The 17,924-nt window shown below is 46.1% G+C and overlaps 1 protein-coding gene across 1 annotated transcript in view; it reads right to left on the bottom strand.

Moving 5' to 3' along the window:
* The window catches only part of LOC144608286 (astrotactin-2-like), a 156,557-nt gene extending 139,371 nt beyond the window's left edge, over positions 1–17,186 (bottom strand). Inside the window, exons 1-2 of the mRNA XM_078425902.1 lie at positions 17,042–17,186; positions 9,418–9,559 (exon numbers count right to left, since the gene is read on the bottom strand). Of these exons, the coding sequence (XP_078282028.1) occupies positions 9,418–9,559; positions 17,042–17,186 (287 nt within the window). The remainder of the gene's footprint in view (positions 1–9,417; positions 9,560–17,041) is intronic.
* Positions 17,187–17,924: the final 738 nt, after the last annotated feature.

Below are 17,924 nucleotides of genomic sequence, written 5' to 3'. Positions count from 1 at the left end.
CAGCGAATACATTTTAAACTCAATTATGTCTCTTTTTGCTGCAGGTGATTCGATAAAAGTTGAAGGCAGACACAAATTGCTGGAGTGATTCAGCGGGTCAGGCGGCAACTCTGCAGAAAAGGAATAGCTGACCATTCGAGTGATAAAAGTTTATTATGCGGTCTAATTTCTGCAGGCACAGAACCTTGTAAGTTTAGGATTCAGTGAAACTCTCTGTTGCCCGTCCTGTGATAACATCAATGGCGATCGGCAACAGATGGAACATCATTTGTGGGTGTCACAAAGAGTTTTATTTATGATCATGTTACTGCCTTACACACAACCTCATGCTGTTTCAACACACACCATGGAATTGGAAGCCTCCGGTTTCATTTCATGACCACCCATAACTCTCATGTCTGCGGCCTCTTTGGCCATATTTTTTAAGTGTCAAAGGGCATTTTAAAATCTATAATTAGAAGTGCAGTAAGATTGCCCAGTAATTACTGATGTAATTGCATCCATTATCCTGAGCAGGGCGTTTTTATGTAAAGGTTAGGTATTCTAGTTTAGCCTCCAACGAGTACATAAATCACAGCAGAGCAAACACATTCTTCCCTGTGTAACGGCACAGAGAGCAATTGGCAACATGGTAATCTTAAACTAATTCTATAATTGCAGCGGATTGCTTCTCTTAATTTTTCAGCATCTAGAAAACAAAGTCTGGTCAACTTCAATTATTCAGGAGACTAGATGGCCCTTTGGAAACGTTGTCAGTGAGTTAGTGCTTTTGAAGTGCACACGTTTACAGTCAGGCCCCCTCGGTTGGCAACGTGCACTAACCTGCTTTGACCTCAGATCCTGGGAGAAATTTACAGACTTCCTCCAATGTCCACGATTGAGGCTATTTGTTACAGCTCAAAATCGCAATTTGAAAAAAAAAAATCAAAGTTCATTCCAAATTCATCCTTTTCTATTTTTGTTCGGACTAGTTGCTCTTAGTTAGTGTTTCTGTTGTCAGGTGTAGCAACTCAGAGAAGTTGAGAGGCTGAGATCCAGCACTGATTTATCACCGACTTGGGGCGGCACGGTGGCGCAGCAGTAGAGCTACTGCCTGACAGCGCCAGGGACCCGGGTTCGATCCCGACTACGGGCGCTGTCTGTATGGAGTTTGTACGTTCTCCCCGTGACCTGCGTGGGTTTTCTCCGAGATCTTCGGTTTCCTCCCACACTCCAAAGACGTGCAGGTTTGTAGGTTAAAGTGGACCCTGAAGAAGGGTCTCGACCCGAAACGTCACCCATTCCTTCTCTCCCGAGATGCTGCCTGACCTGCTGAGTTACTCCAGCATTTTGTGAATAAACAGGTTTGTAGGTTAATTGACTTGGTGTAAGTGCAAATTGTCCAGGATAGTGTTAATGTGCAGGGATCGCTGGTCGGTGCAGATTCGGTGGGCCGAAGGGCCTGTTTCCCTGCTGTATTTCCAAACTCAACTAAAAGAGTAATGCTTGGTGGTATCAAAATAGATGAAGGAAGCCAGGTGGTCAGTTTACTGAGCGAGTATCTTGAGGCTTGTATGTTAGGTTGACTCCCACCAAACCAGCTGGGAGATTTACATTCAAAAGAAGCTATTTAAGTAAGCCCAAAGATAAGAAATGTGCTTCTGTGTTCTTTATTTCAAAATATTTACAATTGATCTTTTTTTCTGACCATTTTATGAATAAGCTATTCATTTTTTATCATAAAATGCTTGGTTAAACAAAGTACATTTCATTCTTGATAGGATTCTCTTTATATTCCCGGTGACCTGCTTCCAAGATGGCGCCCAACCCAAGTCAAGTCAAGTCAAGTCAATTTATTTGTATAGCACATTTAAAAACAACCCACGTTGACCAAAGTGCTGCACATCTGACTAGGTGACCATCTGCGTGCCAGCCACAGAATCAGATCTACAATCGCACATTACAATCGCTCCACACTCTTAACTCTCTACTCCTCCAGCAACATTTCTTTAACTATCTATATACTAAAACTCTCGTTTGTTTGTTTGTTTGTTTGTTCCTGAACTACAGCCAAAACGGTACACGTTAGCGGGACAATTTTATGCCCGACAAAGCGATATACTGTGCTGAGAAGTATGAAGATAATGGAACTGGGTCAAGATGATACATTATCGGGAGATGTATCCACAAAGGTTAATACAATACAGAAAGAAAGGCAATTCTAATGTTTAAGGCAGCACATGTATGTCCATGAGTTGTAATATAAATAAAAGTGACATAATCTGTATAATTTTCTACTGGGTGTATTTTAGGATTTGTGATATATGGCCTTCTACTTTACTGGGCATTTATACATACAGGGAATACTAGTTTCTGGAAGGAAACTAATCATACTGAAGGGTCATATTACTTTCTAAGTGTGAAGCGATGAGTTTAAGCAATTTATCATCTGAACTCCGAGATCTAATTACTGCTTTTAATTCTCTCAGCTATTATTCATGTTTTGATCAAGTATAAAATTAAAATGGCCTGCTCTTCTGGGGTTTCCAAATGAATTCCTCTGTGTTTCGACATCCACATCCATGCACCGAGAACCAGCGATAAAGAACCTGGGAGTTGATAGTAAGCTGTGTGGTTTTAGTATTGAATGTTTTTATTAAACTTGGTAGTTATTTTAACAAAGGGGTAAAGGCGCGACTATACTTTAGTTTAGAGATACAGTGTGGAAACAGGCCCTTTGGCCCACCGAGTCCGCGCCGACCAGCGATCCCCGCACATTAACACTAACACTATCCTACACACAGTAGGGACAATTTACAATTATACCAAGTATACCAAGCCAATTAACCTACAAACCTGTACATCTTTAGAGTGTGGGAGGAAACCAAAGTTCTCGGAGAAAACCCACGCAGGTCACGGGGAAAATGCACAAACTACGTACAGGCAGCGCCCGTAGTCGGGATCGAACCCAGGTTTCTGGCGCTGCATTCGCTGTAAGGCAGCAACTCTACCGCTGCGTCACCATGCCTGTCTGTACAGAGTTCGTAAGTGCACCCCGTGACCGCGTGGGTTTTTCCCGAGATTTTCGGTTTCCTCCCACACTCCAAAGACCGTACAGGTATGTAGGTTAATTAGCTTGGTGTATGTGTAAATTGTCCCCCGTGTGTGTAGGGCAGTGTTAAACGTGCGGGGATCGCTGGTCGGTGCGGACTTGGTGGGCCGAAGGGCCTGTTTCCGCGCTGTATCTGTCAACTAAACAAGCCAAACTCAGGTACAATGGGTAGAGCAAAGGGGAAGATACAGAGTGCAGAAGTAAAGTTCGTAGCACTGTAGCGCATCAGTTCCAAAGACCAAGTCTAATGTTTGCAATGGTATGTGTTTACATTGAGCATTATTGCTCCCAAATAAAGATGCTTTCATTACTCTGTCATAATTCTGCCATACAGTGAGGAGGAGTGTTTTTTGCATGGGTTTGTGCCTGGAACGCACTGCCAGAGGTGGTGGTAGTACAGAGAAGGTTCACCAGATTGATTCCTGGGATGGCAGGACTTTCATATGAAGAAAGATTGGATAGACTCGGCTTGTACAAGCTGGAATTTAGAAGATTGAGGGGGGATCTGATAGAAACTTATAAAATTCTTAAGGGGTTGGACAGGCTAGATGCAGGAAGATTGTTCCCGATGTTGGGGAAGTCCAGAACAAGGGGTCACAGTTTAAGGATAAGGGGGAAGTCTTTTAGGACCGAGATGAGAAAGTTTTTTTTCACACAGAGAGTGGTGAATCTGTGGAATTCTCTGCCACAGAGGATAGTTGAGGCCAGTTCATTGGCTATATTTAAGAGGGAGTTAGATGGGGCCCTTGTGGCTAAAGGGATCAGGGGGTATGGAGAGAAGGCAGGTATGGGATACTGAGTAGGATGATCAGCCATAATCATATTGCATGGCGGTGCAGGCTCGAAGGGCCGAATGGCCTACTCCTGCACCTATTTTCTATGTTCTATGTTTCTATGTTTCACACGCATTATTGGCTTTAAAAGACTTTTCGATAGGTGCATGGATGTGCATGGAATGAAAGTATAGGGGTTGAACGCGGGTTGATATGGCGTTGATAAGTTGATCAAAGTTTCTAAAGTACGATATGAGATAAGCTGGTGTAATCTTATTATCGGCCCCTATATTGACCCCACCTCTGGATATTCTGGTCAAGAAGCCATTTAGTGGCCCGTCTCATATCAACCTCACCGGGCCCCTTTGCAATAGGTTTGAATAGTGGAGGTGATGTTGGCGTCACAATCCAAATGCCGTATAAGATCACAAGAGGAATAGACAGGGTGAATGCACAGAGTCTTTTACCCAGAGTAGGGGAATCAAGAAACATAGAAACATAGAAAATAGATGCAGGAGGAGGCCATTTGGCCCTTCGAGCCAGCGCCACCATTCATTGCGATCATGGCTGATCATCCACAATCAGTAACCCGTGCCTGCCTTCTCCCCATATCCCTTGATTCCGCTAGCCCCTAGAGCTCTATCTAACTCCCTTTTAAACTCACCCAGTGAATTTGCCTCCACTGCCTTCTGTGGCAGAGAATTCCACAAATTCACAACTTTCTGGGTGAAAAAGTTTCTTCTCACCTCAGTTTTAAACGGCCTCCCCTTTATTCTTGGACTGTGGCTCCTCGTTCTGGACTCGCCCAACATTGGGAACATTTTTCCTGCATCTAAGAACCAGAGGACATATGTTTAAGGAGAGGGGGGGGGGGGGGGAGGGTGAAGATTTAATAGGAACCTGAGTGGTAGCTTTTTTACACAAAGGGTGATAGGTGTATGGAACGAGTTGATAGAGCAGGTAGTTGAGGCAGGGACTATCGCAATGTTTAAAAAAACATTTGGACAGGTACAGGGATGGGATGTCTAGAGGGATTATAGGCCAAATGCAGACAGGTGGGACTAGTATAGATGGGGCATGTAGGTCAGCATGGGCAGGTTGGGCTGAAGGGCCTGTTTCAGTGACTCTATGACTCTTTAACCCTGCATGCCCATAACGCTGTGACTCTGCACAACTCTATAACGCCGTGTGAGTCAATGAAGTGAAAGTTGAGAGAACCCATTGCCACAGAGGGCTGTGGAGGCCAAGTCAGTGGACATTTTGTAAGGCAGAGATAGACAAATTCTTGATCGGAACGAGTGTCAAGGGTTATGGGGAGAAGGCAGGAAAATGGGATCAGGAGGCAGAGATCAGCCGTGATTGAATGGCGGAGTGGACTCGATGGGCCGAACGGCCTAATTCTACTCCTATAACTTGCGAACTTGTGAACACAGTTCAGAACACACTAAAGTTGACTGGGGCTTCTGTCTTAAGGGTTAAAAGACCAACTCAACTGATGTCTTTTTTCCTCCCCACACACAAAAAAAAAATTCAAAATTGTTCCTCTTGCAAGCGGAAATGTTATTCATTGAGATTGCAGTTATCCTTTGACAAGCATGGAGCTGGATTTCCTGTGCATGCAATTGCCGCTGAGACATTTGACTGACAGTGTTCAGAGGCACCTCACCTGCAACCTATTGATTACCAGGGAAAAAATGCAGAGGCACTGAGCTCTTTACATCTCTTTTCAACATGTGCTACGGTTGGCGAACTTCGCTGGAGAGACCTTTCACTCCCTTACAATATTGAATATCTGTTCTACAATCCTTTCTTTTTTTTTGTTGTCTACATGGCTTCCCCAAATCCTGATTCTCTACTGCTGGTGGCGCAGCGGTGGAGCTACTGCCTTACTACGCCGGAGATCCGGGTTCGATCCTGATGTCGGGTGCTTGTCTGTACGGAGTTTTTACCTTCTCCCCGTGACCTGCGTGGGTTTTCTCCGAGATCTTCGGATTCCTCCCACACGCCAAAGTTGTACAGGTTTGAAGGTTAATAGACAATAGACAATAGACAATAGACAATAGGTGCAGGAGTAGGCCATTCGGCCCTTCGAGCCAGCACCGCCATTCAATGTGATCATGGCTGATCATTCTCAATCAGTACCCCGTTCCTGCCTTCTCCCCATACCCCCTGACTCCGCTATCCTTAAGAGCTCTATCTAGCTCTCTCTTGAATGTATTCAGAGAATTGGCCTCCACTGCCCTCTGAGGCAGAGAATTCCACAGATTCACAACTCTCTGACTAAAAAGGTTTTTCCTCATCTCTGTTCTAAATGGCCTACCCCTCATTCTTAAACTGTGGCCCCTGGTTCTGGACTCCCCCAACATTGGGAACATGTTTCCTGCCTCTAACATGTCCAACCCCTTAATAATCTTATACGTTTCGATAAGATCCCCTCTCATCCTTCTAAATTCCAGTGTATACAAACCTAATCGCTCCAGTCTTTCAACATATGACAGTCCCGCCATTCTGGGAATTAACCTAGTAAACCTACGCTGCACGCCCTCAATAGCAAGAATATCCTTCCTCAAATTTGGAGACCAAAACTGCACACAGTACTCCAGGTGCGGTCTCACTAGGGCCCTGTACAACTGCAGAAGGACCTCTTTGCTCCTATACTCAACTCCTCTTGTTACGAAGGCCAACATTCCATTGGCTTTCTTCACTGCCTGCTGTACCTGCATGCTTCCTTTCAGTGACTGATGCACTAAGACACCCAGATCACGTTGTACGTCCCCTTTTCCTAACTTGACACCATTCAAATAATAATCTGCCTTCCTATTCTTACCACCAAAGTGGATAACCTCACACTTATCTACATTAAACTGCATCTGCCATGCATCCGCCCACTCACACAACCTGTGAGTTAATCGGCTTGGTGTAAATGTAAAATTGTCCAGGGTGTGTGTAGGATAGTGTTCGTGTGCGGGGATCGCTGGTCGGTGCGGACTCAGTGGACCGAAGGGCATGTTCCTGCGCTGCATCTCTAAACTAAACTAAACTAAAGTTCATAAGTTCCAGAAGCAGAATTAAGCCATTCGGCCCATCAAGTCTATTCCACCGTTCAATCATGGCTGATCTATCTCTCCCGCCTAACCCCATTCTCCTGCCTTCTCCCCATAACCCCTGACACCTGTACTAATCAAGAATCAAGTTTATCTTAGTTTAGTATATTGTCATGTGTACTGAGGTACAGTGAAAAGCTTTTGTTGCGTGCTAACCAGTCTAGTTTTGTTTAGTTTAGTTTAGAGATACAGCGCGGAAACGGACCCTTTAGCCCACTGAGTCCGCACCGACCAGCGATCCCCGCACATTAACACTGTCCTGCACACACTAGGGACAATTTGACATTTATGCCAATAAAAAACGAAAAACATATTTTTTTTTTTAATTGAGTTTTTGATTAAGATTTTGTAGAGGAATTGGAAGACACACACTTAAATTCAAAATCAAGACAAAAAAAACCCCACACTCCTAAGCCTAATGCTTAAAAAACTTGCTGTACCAGTGAGCAACTTGGAGGAGGCTGGGAAGGAGTAGTATCCCAGTGTGAACTTCGAAGAAGGATCCGGAACAAAAGAAGCCCTTTGTCAGCGACTTGTTTTTAAGTCTGGCCACGGTGAAGGGAGGCTGAGAATTTACTCATTTGTAAAATGATCTTATAGAAACATGAAAAATTCTCAAGGGATTGGACAGGCCAGATGCAGGAAAAATGTTCCTGATGTTGGGAAAGTCCAGAACCAGGGGTGACAGTTTAAGAATAAGGGGTAGGCCATTTAGGACTGAGATGAGGAAAAACTTTTCAGCTTGAGAGTAGTGAATCTGTGGAATTCTCTGCCACAGAAGGCAGTGGAGGCCAATTCACTGGACGTTTTCAAGAGAGAGTTAGATATAGCTCTTAGGGCTAAAGGGATCAAGGGTAATAAGGAGAAAACAGGAACGGGGCCACTGATTGTGCATGATCAACCATGATCATATTGAATGGTAGTGCTGACTCAAAAGGCCGAATGGCCTACTCCTGCAGCTATTTTCTATGTTTCTATATTTCTATGTTTTTTAAACACGAGGGCAACCACGGGACCCATCAAACACAAACCTTGTCCAGTCAAACACTGCCTGGGAATTTGATCTCCAAGCAGCTCAAGAAACATACACTGGAGTGTATCAACAAAATGTGTTCACATGTGTCTTCTGCTACTGCCAGGCAAAGAACTCAATAAAAGGACCTTGTGGAGGTGTTCAACACTGTAGGCCATGTTTTGAAAGACTCCCGTACTAACAAAAGAAAAACCAATCCACAAACCATCTTTCCCGATATAAAGAGAAAAATTCATTCGAGAGGAAATGTTGACGTCAGATGTTTGTCCAAGCTTGCAGCGGCAAATTACATTCAAGATTTAGTTTATAATTTACTATAAATTCTTTTGTTCCCATCGTTATTTTCCCCGCGAATACTGTTCGAAATCTCCGCTGAGTATCGTTCGAGAGATCCCATTTTGTTTCCTTCACTGGGGGGAAATTGCAGGAATTTGTAATACATCTTCCTATTGTCTATTGTCTATTGTCTATCTCCTGAACGTTCCTTCAAGCGATGCAAGGGGAAAGTGTCACGGGGAGTGGAGAAAAGTCCCTTTCCTTGTTTTTTTCTGCATTTAGTGGATATCAATTAAATTATTCAGAGGCGAGGAAAGAAGGCCGTTTGATGTACGGTCGAGATTGATCCCAGTTTGCGGGACCCCTTGTCAGTGCGGTGGGGCAGAAGCAGACCGATAGCAGATGTGAGACATTACATCAGATTAGATTAGATTAGACTGGATACCTTTACTGTCACATGTGGCAAGTCACACTCAAGTGCTTTGTTTTGCATAATTAGGTATACAAAGAGTCGCCACGTAAAGGGCGCCAAGAAAGTTACAAAGTACCCCTTTTTGGCCACAATAGTCCCCCTTCCCCCCTCCCCTTAGGTCTCGCCGCATCATAGAGCCATTGAGTGATAGAGGGTGGATCCAGGTACTTCTCGCCAACTTGCCCACACAGGACAATTTGTCCCAACTACACTAGTCCCACCTGCCTGCATTCGGTCCGTATCCCTCCAAACCTGTCCAATCCATGTACCTGTCTAATTGCTTCTTAAACATTGGGGTAGTCCCTGGCTCAACTACCTCCTCTGGCAGCTCGATCCATACCCCCATTACCCTTTGTGTGAAAAAGTTACCCATCAGATTCCCATTAAATCTTTTCCCCTTCACCTTAAACCTAAGGTCCTCTGGTCCTCCATTCGCCTACTCCGGGCAAGAGACTTGGTGCAGTCCCCCCCCCCCTCCCCCCCACACCCATTTTGTTCTTGACAGCCCTCCACTCCAGAACCCTCTTTGTGTTCGGTGGCCCGAGAATGGTCCACGATCAAATATTCACTTGGTGCGATCTTTATAAATGCTCCCAGTTAGAGTAGGCAATCCCTGCGTGTCTGCTCCTGTACAAGCAGACGAGTGCGTGCGATTAATTGCTGCTTACTTGTAAAAGCTGTCGGGCTCCAGGCACTTGAAGATTAAGGAGTAAGCGGTTGAGTCGGAGGCAAGCCCGTGGTTTCTCCCCACCACCACACAGGTCGACCCCAGGCCTGAGAGAAGGTCGTCGGCAAAGCTCAAAGATTCCCCTGTTAAAATAAAACAAACAGAGGGATGAAGCCGATGAGTTAAAGTAAGCAGGGACTGACAACAGCTTCTTGACATGTACCACCCTGGCATTTCCCTGGGCTGTTCTTGTGCAGGGGAAGGGTGGGGTGGGGTGGTGACAGGGGTGGGGAGTGTGGGGGTGGGGGGTGACGGGGGTGGGAGAGGGTGGGGGTGATGGGGGTGGGGGGTGAGGGTGGGGGGTGATGGGTGAGGGGTGATGGGGATGGGGTGGTGAGGGGGGGTGGGGAGTGACAGGGGGTGGGGGTGATGGGGTAGGGGGGTGAGGGGTGACAGGGGGTGAGGGGGTGAGGGGGGGTGGGGGGTGAGGGGGTGAGGGGGGGTGGGGGGTGAGGTGGGGATGGGGGGGTGACAGGGGGGGGTGGGGTGACGGGGTGAGGGGGGGTGGGGGGTGAGGTGGGGATGGGGGGGTGACAGGGTGGGGGGGTGAGGGGGGGTGAGGGGTGACGGGGGTGAGGTGGGGATGGGGGGTGATGGGGGTGGGGGGTAAGGGTGTGTGTGCGTTGAACGGGGTGGGGGGGTGAGGGGGGGTGGGGTGACGGGGTGACGGGTGGGGGGGAGGAGAGAGAAACTGGCTCATCCTTTTTCTTGTTTCTTTATTTTACTTCCAACCACATTCTTGAGATCTTTTACAGAAAAAATAAACAACGTTCAGTGTTTCCAAAGATGTTTCTCAGTCTCCCGCGGGCTGTTATTTTTCTGAAGATTAAATGTGCTCTGTCCACTTTGGCTTTAACTCTGTGATAGGGGACTGAGATGCACTGGGTCACAGTCATTCCGCTTGGTTTGACCGCAGCCGCACGCACGTGCGTGCGTGTTCGTGCCTGCGTGCGTGTTGCGCGGTTGGAGTTCAGAGATACAGCATGGGGACAGCCCCTTCGGCCCACCGAGTCCATGCTGACCGCCGATCACACTTTTCACGCTAGTTCCATGTTATCCCACTTTCCCCATCCACTCACGACACGTTAGGGGCAATTTTACAAAGAGGTCAATTTACCTACAAACGTACACGTCTTTGGGGCGTGGGAGGAAACCCAGCCTTGTCGGTGCGGCACCTTCGCGCAACGGTAGAGTTGCTGCCTTACAGCGCCGGAGACCCGGGTTCGATCCTGACTACGGGTGCCGTCTGTATGGAGTTTGTACGTTCCCCCCGTGACCTGTGTCGGTTTTCTCCTGGTTTGCTTAAATTATAAAGTGTCCCTAGTGTGTGTAGGATAGTGTCAGAGTACGGGGATCGCTGGTCGGCGTGGACTCGGTGGGCCGAAGGGCCTGTTTCCGTGCTGTATCTCTAAACTAAACTGAACGTGTTTCGAATTGAAAGCACACTTTATGACTTTAATGACTGCCTTACAACTATAAAGGCAATTACAAAAGAATTGGGGGGGGGGGGGGTAGGGAAAATAACTTTCACCTTACAGTTCAACTGTCAGAGGCTAGGAACACTGTTTCGTTAAGAATAGGCTGCAGCTATTTATCATGGATAAACAAACGTCTTCAAGCGTGGGAGAAAGGTAATGAGCTGCCAGTGTGGGATAAATTTGCAGCTTGATGATATTTACATTTCATCAATCAGTTCTATGATTTTATCACCACGTAAAATCCATAGTATTCCCCTGAAGTCCTTGCAAAAAGGTCCACAACAGAAACATTATTCTTCAAGTCAAACGCACACCATTCCTAGAGAGTCACACGCAACAAGGAACAATGCGATTCGCTTTGGAATTTCTGTTCTCTGGACTCTGGGAGCCTGGGAATTAAACATGAATGCATTCAACACTTTGACTTCCTTACGCAGATGTTTACTATTAAAGCTCTATTGCCCTGTTTTGCAGCGGTAGAGTTGCTGCCTTACAGCGCTTACAGCTCCGGAGACCCGAGTTCGATCCCGACTACTTGTGCGTTCTTCCCGTGACCTGCGTGGGTTTTCTCCGGGGTCTTCGGTTTCCTCCCACACTCCAAAGACGTGCAGGTTTGTAGGTTAATCGGCTTGATGTAAATGTAAATTGTCCCCAGTGTGTGTGGGATAGTGTTAGCGTGCGGGGATCGCGGGTCAGCGCGAACTCGGTGGGCCGAATGGCCTGTTTCTGTACTGTATTTCTAAACTAAACTAAACTAAACTTCAGGAATGACCAATATAGTCCAGCATAAATCCCCTTTCATATACCTGCCCTATATCTTTAATTCCTGCATGTGTTTTAATCTGATCACATGACAAGTTTGTTTATAAACTCTTATTTGAAACATCCCATGTTAACATCTCTTCCGATCTAGATAACAAATGCAAATCGACGCAGCTGGTAGAGTTGCTGCCTCACAGCGCCAGAGACCCAGGTTTGATCCTGACCTCGGGTCCTGTCTGTGTAGAGTTTGCACCCACGTTCTCCCTGTGACCACGTGGGTTTTCTCCGGGCGCTCCAGTTTCCCCACAAGTCCCAAAGATGTCCAGATTTGTGGGTTAATTGGCTTCTGTAAACAGCCCCTAATGCGCAGGGAGTGGATGAGAAAATGGGATAATATAGAACTAATGTGAACGGGTGATCAATGAGCAGGGTGGACAAGGTAGGCCGAAAAGCCTATTTCCAAGCTGCATTTCTAAACTAAACTAAATCTAGTAAGTATATATATTACACTATATACAATAATAGTAAGTACACGTGAAGTCTGGAAAATAGTAAATTCTCATTCAATTTTGATCCTACCTACAATAGGATCAATGTATAAATGGATCTTGTTGTTCCACACCGTGTTTTACTTTTTATCTTTTTTTGAACTCTGTATTGGCAACGTTAACTACTACAACTGGAAATAATATGAACCTGTTTCACGGAAATCTACTCAGAGAAAAAAAACAACTTCATCTCACTTAAGAAGCACTCTGATAGAATAAAGCTTCATACAATATAAAATTGGAAATATTATACAATGTCTGCAACTCATGTTGAATTATAAACTCCATGTACGTAAGCATCATGCTTATCTTGAAAGCAATGCAATGGAATGGCTATCTCAATAATTTTATCTCATCAAATCATTGCGTCTATGTCCACTTTGTTTATCGAGGAACATCAGGATTGGAGGCTCAACAAAGAACATAGAAAAGTACAGGAATACGTGACATTTCGGGTTAAGACCCATCTTCAGACTGAAGGAGACCGGCACGGTGGCGCAGCGGTAGAGTTGCTGCCTTACACTGAATGCAGCGCCGGAGACCCGGGTTTGATCCTGACTACGGGTGCTGTCTGTACGGAGTTTGTACGTTCTCCCTGTGACCTGCATGGGTTTCCTCCGAGATCTTCGGTTTCCTCCCACACTCCAAAGACGTAGTAGTATGTAGGTTAATTGACTTCGTAAATGTAAAAAATGTCCCTAGTGTGTGTAGGGTAGTGTTAATGTGTAGGGCATGGACCCGGTGGGCTGAAGGGCCTGTTTCCGCGCTGTATCTCTAAACTAAACCAAACTAAACTATGGGTCTCGAACTGGAACATCACCTATTCCTTTCCTCCTGAGATGCTGCCTGAGCCACTGAGTTACTCCAGCATTACATAGATACATAGACAGTAGGTGAAGGGATAGGCCATTCCGCCCTTCGAGCCAGCACCGCCATTCAAGGTGATCATCTGAAAATATGAAAATCTAAAAAATACTGCAGATGCTGGAAATCTCAAATAAAAACAGAAAAGGCAGGAAAACCTCTGCAAGTCAGGCAGCATCTGCGGTAAGAAAAGCAGTCAATGTTTTAGATATGAGAATGTTTCAGATGAGGGAATCCTTCCTCAGACCTGAAATGTCTGTTTGTTTTTCCACAGATACTGCCTGATCTGCCATTACCAATGGCCTAAAACAGACACAAAATGCAGGATCACTGGAGAACATGCATGGGAAACATCACCTATCCGTGTTCTCCAGAGATGTTGCCTGACCCAGTGAGTTACTCCATCACTTAAAATCTTTATTTGTAAGCCAGCATCTGCAGTTCCTTATGTCTACATTAAACAGGCCTATCAGTTGAATATGATGGTAACAGTCCTTATGAAGCCATTTTGACCCATCTTATCACATACATCCCCTTTCTTCTACACTTTCCCCTCACTCCTCCTCTCCAACTAAAATCCTACTTACACCTCTCCCTCTCTTGCTGTTCTGACAAATGGTTGTACGCTCAAAATGTTGGCAGTTTCTCTTTCCACAGATACTGCCTAAGGGCTTTACGGTGGCGCAGCGGTAGAGTTGCTGCCTTACAGCGCCAGAGACCCGGGTTGCATCCTGACTACGGGTGGTGGCTGTACGGAGTTTGTTCGCTCTCCCCCGTGACCTGCAAAAAGTTGTGAACACTGCCCAGTCCATCCCCGGCTCTGACCTCCCCACCATCGAAGGGATTTATCGGAGTCGCTGCCTCAAGAAGGCAGGCAGCATCACCAGAGACCCACACCACCCTGGCCACACTCTCATCTCACCCCTGCCATCGGGAAGAGGGTACAGGAGCCTGAAAACTGTAACGTCCAGGATCAGGAACAGCTTCTTCCCATCAGCCATCAGGCGATTAAACACTGCAACCTCAAATAATCTCTGAACTACAATAGACTATTATTATTATTATTATTATTATTATTATTATTATTATTATTATTATTATTATTATTATTATTATTATTATTATTACTGTTATTTACAGTGCACTATGTTTACATATTCTGTTGTGCTGCAGCAAGTAAGAATTTCATTGTTCTATCTGGGACATACGACAATAAAACACTCTTGACTCTTGACTTATCATATCATATCATATATATATACAGCCGGAAACAGGCCTTTTCGGCCCACCAAGTCCGTGCCGACTTGACCGCGTGGGTTTTCTCCAGGTCCTCCGGTTTCCTCCCACACTCCAAAGACATGGAGGTTTGTAGGACCGGCAAGTGGAGCTTCATTACGACATTTGGTATAACTTGCAACAAATTTCTCCAACAAGGGACTATTTCTTCAGAGCTCCACAGCTCCACCGTGTGCCACCGTGCTGCCCGAAGATACTAGAACACATAGCGACTGTCCCCGAGTACTTTGGTTCTGGCGCACTCATCTACTGAGGCCGTAATGCGAGTTGGCCCCATCCCTTAAACTGAGGAAAAATTATGTATTATCCTAAATATCATGGCGTTATTTATACCTTCAAAATATGACGTACAAATTATGATGGTAAGCAAGAACAATGAATGCCGACAATTAAAGAGTTGTATGGCACCCCTCAGGAGTAGCGGCACGGTGGCGCAGCGGTAGAGTTGCTGCCTTACTGCGCCAGAGACCCGGGTTCGATCCTGTAGGGAGATTGTACGTTCTCCCCGTGACCTGTGCGGGAAGAAACCGAAGATCTGGGAGAAAACCCACGCAGGTCACAGGGAGAACGTACAAACTCCGTACAGTCGGCGCCTGTAGTCAGGATCGAACGCGGGTCTCTGGCACTGCATTCGCTGTAAGGCAGCAACTCTACCGCTGCGCCACCGTGCGGGAATCGCTGGTCGGCGCGGACTCGGTGGGCCGAAGGGCCTGTCTCCACACTTAATCTCTAAACTAAACTATATTAAATTAAACTAAACTAAGCAGTCTTTAGACCCTCGTGTGTCTTTGAATCTACATGAAGGACAAATTGTAAATACTTTTCAGACAATACAACTAACTACACACTTCCAATTTGTGACAATTTGGCAACATTTGCTAATCATTATTCCAACTTGCCTTTGGATATTAACCACTCTGACATAAACAATGGGGGCTCCCTTCCCAGTTATTCTTTCAGAATGAAAGAAAATCCCTTAATTATGTGTAAAGTTGGAACACGATGAGTCACAGAATGTTTTAAATTAACGATTCTTAAGATCACACCCACACCTCAGAATAGTCGAAACTGAGGAAAATCCTGACTAAAGGAAATCCCAGTGAAATTTCTGTGCTTGAAGTGAAGCTCGTTATTATTTCACCATTCTCTTATTTCCACGGTCTGGCGATGACGACAGGTCGGTGGTGGGGCTGGGCGGCACAGTGGTGCAGCTGGTAGAGTCACGACGTGGTAGAGTCAGAGGATGGTTATTGTGTTAGTCATTGTGTTCTCTCAGTGTGTCTCTGGTGCCAGTTCTCAAATCAACCCGGTTCATTGACACACTATCCCACAATATCCAAGGGTTTAAGTTGACTTAATTTTGAGCTTTCAAATACACACGCACACACAAACAAACAAACACACACACATACACACACACACACACACACACACACACACACACACACACACACACACACACACACACACACACACACACACACACACACACACACACACACACACACACACACATATACACACACACACACATATGTACACACACACACATACACACACACATATATACACACACACACATATACACACACACACATATATACACACACAATATATATATATACACACACAAACACAAATACACACACACATATATACACACACATGTACACACCCACATATACACACACACATATACACGTAGACACACATACACACATGTACACGTAGACACATACACATACCCACACACACACACACACACACACACACACACACACACACATATAAGCACACACATATACACAAAACACACACACACACACACACACACACACACACACACACACACACACACACACACACACACACACACACACACACACACACACACATATACACACCCACACACACATATACACACACACACACACACACACACACACACACACACACACACACACACCACACACACCTGGTTCTCAACTGGGCATTGCTTCCAAACAAAACTTCTTTCTGGACGGACGGAGTTATGTGTAAAATCTCACTGGGCTGTTTTTGTCTGTTCTCCGAGACCATATGGATAACAGACAACTGCATAATCCCCCCGCGTACCTCCCCGAGCTTGGCAATTGCGGACGGGGACTTAATTAGGAACCCGCAAGTTTTACGAGGGAGAGAAATGTTTACTGGTAAACCGCAAAAATCTCCCAGCTGTCGAACACATGCAATGTATCTGTTCAGTGCAGAGAAGCCATGCGGAATGATGTGAAGGCACCAGATCAAGTCAGTGTAGGTAGACTCTCTCACTCTTCCCCTCAGCACGGGGCTGGGCGTGGTGAGATCACACGGAGTTCATTGCAAAACAATTGGAGGCAGATCCAGTGGTCAAAACAGACGCCATGCACCTCCCTCCCTCCCTCTGCCTCGGCACTCTGCAGTCCCACAACACGCTCCCCTTTAAACTAAAAGCAGCCCAGCCTGCCTTCTCCACAGAGGCCGCCAGTCAAATGAATTGAAGGCGGGAGGAAATGTAGCAGTGGAAACAAAAAAGGGTCTTTATTAATAGGGTGCTGGCTTCGCACATTGTGGGATCACTCCCACACACTCTGATTACATCTGCAGGCGGGGCGGAGTATAAAAGCGAAGGTGAAGGCAAGGGAAGGGAGCAGACCAGGCATGGAGATGGCTAATCCCAGAAGGTCCCGCGATTCATTCCACCGGCGGAGGCTCAGCGCTACAAATGTGCCCGCCGCTGCCATGGGAGAGTAACGTGGAAGTGTGTATTTACACAGATATAAACTTCAAACTGCACTCCCCCCCCCACCCCGGGGGTCTTCCACACAGAGGGATCCTCTAGGGGTGTGTGGGAATGGAAAGGTTTCATATGGATGGCACCAGAAACTGCGCAAAACGGCCACCACACACACACACACACACACACACACACACACACACACACACACACACACACACACACACACACACGTGACCTCGAAGTCAGACACAAAAATGCTGGAGTAACTGAGCGGGTCAGGCAGCATCTCGGGAGAGAGGGAATGGGGTTGCTGCCTGACCCGCTCAGTCACTCCAGCATTTTTGTGTCCACTACCTTCGACTTAAACCAGCATCTGTTAGACATTTTTCCTCCACACTTTACCTCAGTTTGCTTTGTTGATACCTTCTCCCAGCTAGCAATCTGACGGAAGGGTCTCGACCTGAAACATCACCCATTCCTTCTCTCCAGAGATGCTGCCTGTCCCGCTGAGTTAGTCCAGCATTTTGTGTCTACGGTTTAAACCGGCATCTGCAGTTCCTTCCTACACCCTGTCAAGCACTAGGCTCAGCATCATGTCAATCTGCAAATTACAGTTACAGCTTAGTTTATTGTCATGCGTACTGAGGTACAGTGATGAGCTTTTTGTTGCGTGCTATCCAGTCGGCGGAAAGACAATGCATGATTACGTTCGAGCCGTTCACAGTGTGCAGATACATGATAA

This window comes from Rhinoraja longicauda, chromosome 31 (genome assembly GCF_053455715.1).
Source record: "Rhinoraja longicauda isolate Sanriku21f chromosome 31, sRhiLon1.1, whole genome shotgun sequence".
NCBI lineage: Eukaryota > Metazoa > Chordata > Chondrichthyes > Rajiformes > Arhynchobatidae > Rhinoraja > Rhinoraja longicauda.
This window is presented reverse-complemented; position numbering and strand designations above follow the sequence as displayed.